This window comes from Buceros rhinoceros, unplaced genomic scaffold (genome assembly GCF_000710305.1).
Source record: "Buceros rhinoceros silvestris isolate BGI_N320 unplaced genomic scaffold, ASM71030v1 scaffold3428, whole genome shotgun sequence".
NCBI classification, from domain to species: domain Eukaryota; kingdom Metazoa; phylum Chordata; class Aves; order Bucerotiformes; family Bucerotidae; genus Buceros; species Buceros rhinoceros.
Genome location: NW_010424937.1, coordinates 9,359 through 17,823, shown reverse-complemented (window position 1 = coordinate 17,823; position 8,465 = coordinate 9,359). Strand labels below are relative to the sequence as shown.

Sequence of the window (8,465 nt, the reverse complement as noted above, 5' to 3'; positions counted from 1 at the left end):
GTAGGGAAATTTCTGTGAGAAAGGTGAAATCTGAGGTTCACTTTTGTTTTCTCTTTCTGCTCCAGGTATCCTCATCATGATGTCCATGTGTAACGAAGTGCATGTGTACGAATACATCCCTTCAGTCCGTCAGACCGACCTGTGTCACTACCATGAACTCTACTATGATGCAGCTTGTACCTTAGGGGCCTACCACCCACTCCTTTATGAGAAGCTGTTGGTGCAGAGGATGAACAAAGGTTTGCAGGATGATCTGTATCGGAAGGGGAAAGTAATTTTGCCAGGGTTCAAAGCTGTCAAGTGCCCCAAACGAAATAATATCCCACATTTGTAGAAGAGAGTCCTTCAGAAACAATGTGCAATAACGTACTACTGTCGTACTATAAACAAGAAGAGAATACTTGAAAAATGTGTCTTAGACCAATCTAGTCTTGAGTCTATAAATTGTAATTAAGTAGCAGGCATGAGAAATACTTCTTTTCTGAGCCTGAGTATTTATTACTGCTTTGCAAATAGTTAAGGAAAAAAAAGGCTTAGCTCATGAAAGGTGCAAAGGACATTCTTAGGCAGAAATATGTATTGTTGTGGGTGTGACTGTCAGAATTTGTCAGTGGTCTCTTATGCCACATATGCTAGACTGTAACTTTTTTTTAAATGAACTTATTTAACTGTTAAACCTGGCATTGTGAAACAGCCTCTATTGTTCATGCACAGAATGGCCAGCTGAACAATGCAGCGTTTCTCATGGCTCCGTGGGATTTTCACACTCTCCAAGAATGAATTAACTGCTACTCCAAGCTGTGCAGTCATTGACTAGAGTAGACTGTAATTCCTGTTCATACACAGGCTCAGTTACAGACCTCCAACTGTGTAGGGGGCCTTATGGTGGCTATGCAGTCGGTGCAGATGGACGTAGCTGTACACACAGCTAAACCAGTTAAACTACTGGGTGTACTTTTGATGCCAGACCCCCATGCTCACACTAAGTGCACAGAGCAGAGGGAAAAAAGAAATGTCTCATTTCTTTAGAAAGCAACAAACAGATTTGTAATCCACTGAGGCAAAAACTCTCCCTGGGAAGCCTATCAGGAGGGGGTGAGATGGAAATGATGCCTTCTCCCAGTCTGCACAAATAAAGTAGATCCAGAGAAAGCCGAGGGGGGCTGTACAGCACTCACATCACACTGAAAGCAAGTGTAGAGGGAGCTTGCCTTTCTGCAGCAAAGACAGCATTCAGGATTACAGACATTATTTGTTAGGTATGTCATTGGTATCCAAGTCAAATCATTCATTCATGAGTTACTGCTGCTAAGAAAGTATAGGGAGTTTTCTGACAGCAGAAGAGGATATCAGCATTTTTTATTTAAGATTTGAAAGACTATACCCCAGGGAAGCTCTAATGCCTGCAAAAAACCTGACTACAGATTGCATATGGAGATAATTTGATATTTTCCTTCAGAACACACAATGAGAATATTCTTTAAGCACTTCTAAAAATCTGCCTGGTTGCTAATATATTTAAAACATTATTTCTCATGGCAAGACCTGAGTTTCAGATTTTCTGAGAGGCAGCATGTTAATGTTTTGAGGTTTTTTCCCATGGAACCGTACCCTTTCTCTTAGGGTAAGTTCATCAGGAACGTATGTACACTGAAGCACAGCTATGTTCTACTCATGTTCATTCAGTAAAAAAAGCAGATCACTCAAAGAGGCACTGAAAAGAATAGCTGAGTGGTTGTGGTGGTAAGTAATTTTTTGTATTTCATCTCAAGTAACAGGCAGTTGAAGAGTGCACACAATACTAATGGCTATTTCCTCTTCAATAGTAATGTAAATATAATGAGAGTCCTTTTTCTCTTACTCTGTTCTTTGGGTCTGAAAATTCTCCTTTAAACATGAAGAATATGTGTCTTACATAGGACTTAGCCTTCTTTTCCCATGTAGTTTTTTTTAATTTGGGCTTTATGATCCTCTTAAGATTCCTTTTGTTGACAGAAAGTATGTCCAGATGATCTAAAAACTGTACTTCTGTATTGTGTGGATAGTTATGTCCATAAATCATTTTTGTACATCAAAATGAATAGGTTTTACTCATATTAGCCTTAGACTCTGGGTGTTCTACATACTGATTTCTTTTGAATGTTATATATGGCAGCAACTTTTAATAACATTGTTATTTAATCTTGTGGAGAAGAGATGACCTACACAGAACTAATCTATTTTTCCATATGTTTAGTACCCTTATTGCAAAATATATGAAGTTTGAATAGTGCAATCAAACATGTTTCTCTCTCCTGTACGCTGGGTTAGCTGCTGCATGTTTGTAAAGGAAGGGAGTTGATGAGCTTTCTAGGACTAGTGAATGTGCTATTTTTCCATAAGCTGGAAATTCTCAAGTTCTGAAAAGAAAAAAAAAGGCATATCACTTTGACTGGTTTGCAGCCACTAACTTTTAACTTTTATTTTGACAAAGAAGAAAAATACTAACTGCATTACTCAACTACCCACAGCAGGATTATGTTGCATTATTCCCTCAGTAACTTGGCAGAATAATCGACATAGCTGTTGTGCAGAACAAGGCAAATGATAGTTTTGTGTAAAAAGTGCTAAGTATATCGACTTAACGCATCATTTAAATAACAATGCAGAACCAGGTCTGAGATGTTACAAAATGAACTTTGTGTTTTTAATTTACTGGACTGTGCACATTTAAGCCCTCCCAGCAGAATTCTTTTCTTTGCTGTGTTCTGATTTAAGTGGCAGTCAGTGCTCCTTCCACAAATGCAAATGTGGGTGCTGTAGCACCATCACCTCAGAAGATGCCTCAGAGCTGTGCTGCAAGCGCTTGCTTTCTCGCAGAGGAGAAGGACCAACTCGTGATGCTCATCTTGAAAAAATAAGCATCCCTGGCATGGCTTCACAACACTGGTTTCCACTGTGATGTTTCACTGCTCTGCTAGCTCAAACACCTTGTGGCTGCCTAAAGAGATCTTACTCTCCTGCCTTGTCTTGTCCTCCTTTGGTTTTTGGCACAAGTGCAAATGTGCCTGATCTGCTAACTGAGGGCTAACCTGCTGCAAGAGGGGAAGGGGCAGAAGTAAAGGGGGAACATAAAAGACCGGCAGAGGTGCTCCCCTCACCACTGCTTGCACTCCATGGCATTGGCATTGCTGGCTTTTATAAAAGCCCACCAAGTATTTTTGCTTTTATGGGCATTTCGTCATCTCTCGTGAGGGCAGAGAGAATTTTAAAAAGAATCACATTCAGTAAATTTAAAACAGTGAGTGTGTGGTACCAGTGAATCATGTATCTTTTAATAATAATAACGCATGAGAGCGCTGCTTTGAGATACATGTATTAAATACAGACAATGCGAAAGGAAATGCATTTTCCCACCCAGTTCGTGGGGTTTGGGAGAAAAAGATACAGTTGTGGCTTCATAGCTCTTCTGTCTGCCTGTCACATGCAAACAGTGTGAAATGGCACTGTAGGGAAGAGAGGTTTGCTCAAACTGGGCTCTTGAGGTGCATCGTAGGCCAAGCAAATGCCTCTGACAGTGGACTCCCGAGCTCCCATCACACTTGTTGCAATAATGCAGGTCTTAAATTTATGGAGTTTTACTGACAAGTAGGAGTAAGTTGCCTTCAAAAGCTGTCGAGCCTCGTTTCTGTGCCCTGGTGCTGTGGATTACAGTTTCACTTAGCTGGAACAAACCAGAAAAACAGCAGCAGCTTAAGGAAGCGTGCTGGGTTATGCCGAATTTCATTATGCTCTTTTTTTTCCACTGTGAATCCTGTAGCTTTTCTGACTTGCGGTGCTCTATCATTTTATGCATTCAGCCTTTAGATGGTTAAATCAAGGTATTCTTCTGTCTAGTCAAGAAAAAAATATGAAAATTTTTGCCTCATTTTGAGCCAAAATCTTTTTGCTAGGAAAAAAAGTATTAATTTGTCATTCTTTTGTAGTTCTAAAGGTTATCTGAGTATAAACTCACAGCTCAGACAGTCATTCCTTGCATTAAACTATACATCCTCTTTTTTTACCTTGCTGTGCAGTTTTAAGCAGTTGAAACGTTGGTAAATTCTGTGAAATTACCATGATATAAGAAATATGTACCTTTAGAGAGAGAGGGGTGTGATTTACACACTCTAATCTACACTCTCTCTCTCTGTACAAATTCAGCTAAATCATTGCATGTCTTTGGTCAGGACACTGTCTTTGCTGAAAAACTCCAAATTCTGAACTCGTTGCTGTAGATGTCTTGCCAAAGTCAGGAAAACCAAGGGAGGTTTTTTTCTTAAATGAAGACAAGTGTCTACGCTCAATGGCTGCACAGATTGAACAGTCATTCTAGAGATGGATTGAATTAAACATGAGTTCAAAACACATGTAGACCAATCCAATCCATAGTGGGGTTTTCTATTTCATTTCCTTTTTCTACAGCAGTTTTTAAGGGTGGAAAATGCCATTTGGACAGTGACAGAGATGTACCATGAAAGGGGTATTAAGTGCATTGACTGCGAAAATAAATGGCTACTGTTTGTCCCTTCATGCTTTCTAAACTTGATGCATGTTGAATAAATGAAATTGGTTTTTGAAACAGGTAATTAAAAGACTGCCATTAGAAAGGATCTGAATCTTTCCTGAGAGCTCTCCTCTCACACCCAAGGAGGATACCTGATTTAACTATTTGAAATTTAAAGTAGCCCATGTCTGGGCACACCTGCATCACTGAATGAATTTTGACACTGCAAATTTCTTCTCTCTAGCTTAATGATCAGATTCAGAGTTTTGTTCTTGAAATAAAAGTTGTGTGTAAAAGCCTTACATTTATTCATCTCATCACTGTTATAATATGTACTCATTGAACTATTCAAATATAGACTCTGTACTTTTTTAATAGCTTTGAGAATTATTTTGTATGATGATTTTTTTAAATGAATGTGTACTCTAATAACAAAGCTTAAGATTTTACAGGAGTCACATTTTTAAGCAGTGTTTGTATACATTTTAACACTTTTTATATTTTCTATTATGATTTTGTATATTTTTATGTATGCACAGTGTACAGACTTTTTCCTGTAAATAAAACATTGGTTTTCGTTTGTTTAGGAGTGCTGGTCTTTTCATATTGCCTTGAATGAGTAACACTGAACTACAGACGGAACAGAACACAGGCAGCGCCTGTCAGCTCACAATTGCAATGACATCTCAAACGGAAACATCAGATAGGCTAACAAGTAACTTTCACAGTAAACTACAGAAAAGAAGCACATATTCTAAAGCCAGTTTTATTCTAAAATAAACACGTCTAGTCAAGCAGGTGTGCTACGATTCCTCTGGGAGAATATGCCATACTGCTCTGTATTTGGCAGTAAATTTCTTAGGATAGTCAAGCCCTCTGAGAAGATCATGCTTTGATGGGTTGATGCTTTACTTGAAAGGCTGGTACTTCAGCTAAATGGCTGTGCCACCCATGCAAGTGAAGAAATCCAGTGTCATGTTTTAAAGAACAGACTTTTTTTACCAATTATTAATTAAAATGAAAACCAACGTACTACAGGCAAAACATAACTTGCCATTCACTCTGTGATGAAATACTGTATAACGTAACTGCTACAACTCTTCTTACATCCTTTAAATGTGAGGTATTCTGTTGCTTTTGGTAGTCTTTGAAATATGCAGTGGCTGGAGTTGGACCAACAGAGGTGACAGTCACTGTTTCCATCTCAGGGAGTCACCATGAGTCCATGCAGACAATAAAGCTATTTACACATTAGTGGAACAATAAAAGTTGCCATTGTGTAAACTCCTGGCAGCCAGTAATAATGCAGCTCATCCTGGGTGTTACACCACCTCCTGGTAAGCAGTGTTAAGGGGCTAGCTACTATATGTCATAATGTTCATGGCCTACAACGTGAGAGAGGACATTCTTGTCTTGATACAAGCTAGTATCTCAGGAGGAGACTGAAACCCAGGAAATATATTGTGTGAGGTACAGAGAACATATTGCTGTACTCCCTATTCTTTAGCAGTGACAGCTATTGGAGGTGTGACAGTACCGTTCTGATAGTATCTCAGGGAACCTTTGAAGCAACTGATGTTCATTAGTTTATTCCCAAAATTGGACTGATTTTTTCTGAACAATGTGCCTTTGAAGAAGGTATCTTTTTATTCACAGAAGTTGGCTGAGCCGCTCTGAGGGGTGTGGTTCTCTGCCAGGTCAAACTTCACACAGCCATTTTGTTGTTTGTCTGCATTATTAGCTCACCTCTGGTGATCTGCCTGAAAGACATGTCTCACGGTGATTGCTCCAACTTGCTGTCTTGACTGAAGCATGAACCTGTTGAAGTGATTCTTCCCCTCTACAGGGCTCTGTTGAGACCTAACCTGAGACCTAACACCTACTGTGTCCAGTTCTGGAGTCCTCAGCACAGGAAAAACATGGACCTGGTGGAGTGAGTCCAGAGGAGGGCCATGAAATTGATTGAACATCTTTCCTATGAGGACAGGCTGAGAGAGTTGGGGTTGTCCAGCCTGAAGAAGAGAAGGCTCAGGGGAGACCTTATCACAGCCTTTCAGTACTTACAGGGGGCCTCTAAGAAACAGAGGGACATTCTCTTTAGCAAGGCCTGTTGCGATAGGACAAGGAGTGATGGTTTTAAACTAAAAGAGGGGAGATTTAGACTAGATATAAAAGAAATTTTTTACAATGAGGGGAGTGAAACACCGGCACAGGTTACCCAGAGAGGTGGTAGATGCCCCATCCCTGGAAACATTCCATGTCAGGTTGGACGGGGCTCTGGGCAATCTGATCTAGTTAAAGATGTCCCTGTTCACTGCAGGGCAGTTGGACTAGATGACCTTCCCATCCAAACTGTTCTATGATGCTGTAAGAACAGCTAGACAAGTGAAGGAGGAGCCAGTCTTTTGTGATAATCACACCACCTTCTTCTGCAGGAAGCTGCACCTGCAGCAATGATTAAGTAGTGACCTCCTGTGGAGATTATTTCATCAATCAGTATGAACAGTCCATTAGCACTTGTGGTTTGGATGAACCTCTATCCTTGCTCTCCTAACATCTTGACCTTTCCAGGGTGACAAGTGGATAATTTGATTGCTTCATCACAATAGCATGGATTTATCTGCTGCACCCCAAAACCAATGTTCTCTCATCCATGTATCTTATCTTATTTTTAATATTTAGATTCTGCTTTCTCACAGTGGTACGTTACTCCAGATAGAGCACTTCAAAGAAATTACTGCACTTTTGTAGAAGTACAGCCTGACCCCAGGGCTTCGTGCACTGATACCCACGGCAAGTTAGAAGTGCATGCCCTGTTTTTTCATTTTCCTAAAATTATGTTAATGTTCAAGTAAATGCTTATTAAGTTTGATCACAGGGGGAGCCATTGCTCACGTGAGTAAAGAAAGGGTTCTGGGAAAGTAAGGGGAGAGACAAAGAATGATGAAGCACAGCAAGGAAAGAGAAAGAAACAGCTAGAAAGACGTACCATACCAGATGGAAAGGCAGAACAGCTGGTTTTTTCTAATAATCACTTAATAGCTTTGGCTGTTTTTTTAATTTTTTCGGCACATTTGGAGAAGAATCCAACTCATTTGTTAGTGCTCATCTTGCTCCTGTCAGGCTTAGTGTACTGGGTTGTGATCTTAAAATGAAGAAGGTAAAGAACAGTAATTGACTTCTGCTGAGGCTCAGCTTCATTGTAAACACCTGAATCCCACAAATTAAACCGAGAAAAATCTGATGGGGTTACATTGCTATACTCTTAACAGCCTCCTTCATGTGCTTGTAGTCATCTGTATGATAACTGAAATAAGAAACCCCGTTTCCTCTGGTGACCAGTTTCTGCGCATAGACAAATACAAATTGAACACTTTTGGTTACAGGATGCTGACAGATAAGGGGTAATTACTGTAGCAACAACTCCTTCTATGCTTGTGAGAGGACTCCAGAAACCCCAAAGGGGTTCAGGAGAGCAGGCAATAGACATCACAGTTGCCTTGATTTTATGGCAGCAGCCAGAGGGGAAAATTGCTACCAGTGCTGACTCCAGGCTGTGTCAGCTGCTGTTAATTGCCTCACTCCCAGACAGTTGTCTGACTGCACCTGAGCTTCCTGATTAAAGTATTTTGCTGGCCCACCTTCTAAACAGTGGGTTTTTTTCTAAATCAGTTCTGGAGTGATGATGCACATGGTGTACTTGGCTACATCCTGCACAGATACTACCACGTGCAGATTGGAACATCTCCTGTGCAGGTGAGGTCCTTGGGGTGGAGGGAGGGGAGTGAAAGAGGTTTGGGGCTTTCTGGATTGTTTTCTATAAAACTAGAAGATGGGGTTTTTATCTTTTAAGCATAGTTTAGTCATTCTTACAGCAGCTCAAGGAAATGTAACATGAACGTGCCTCAAGAACTTAGAGTCCATGACTTGTGAGTTGTCT

At 40.3% G+C, this 8,465-nt stretch overlaps 1 protein-coding gene across 1 annotated transcript in view; it reads left to right on the top strand.

Annotated features, from left to right (window-relative positions):
* The window catches only part of ST6GAL2 (ST6 beta-galactosamide alpha-2,6-sialyltranferase 2), a 24,355-nt gene extending 24,021 nt beyond the window's left edge, over nt 1-334 (top strand). The window contains exon 6 of the mRNA XM_010140954.1: nt 66-334. Within this exon, the coding sequence (XP_010139256.1) occupies nt 66-334 (269 nt within the window). The remainder of the gene's footprint in view (nt 1-65) is intronic.
* The last annotated feature ends 8,131 nt before the right edge of the window (nt 335-8,465 follow it).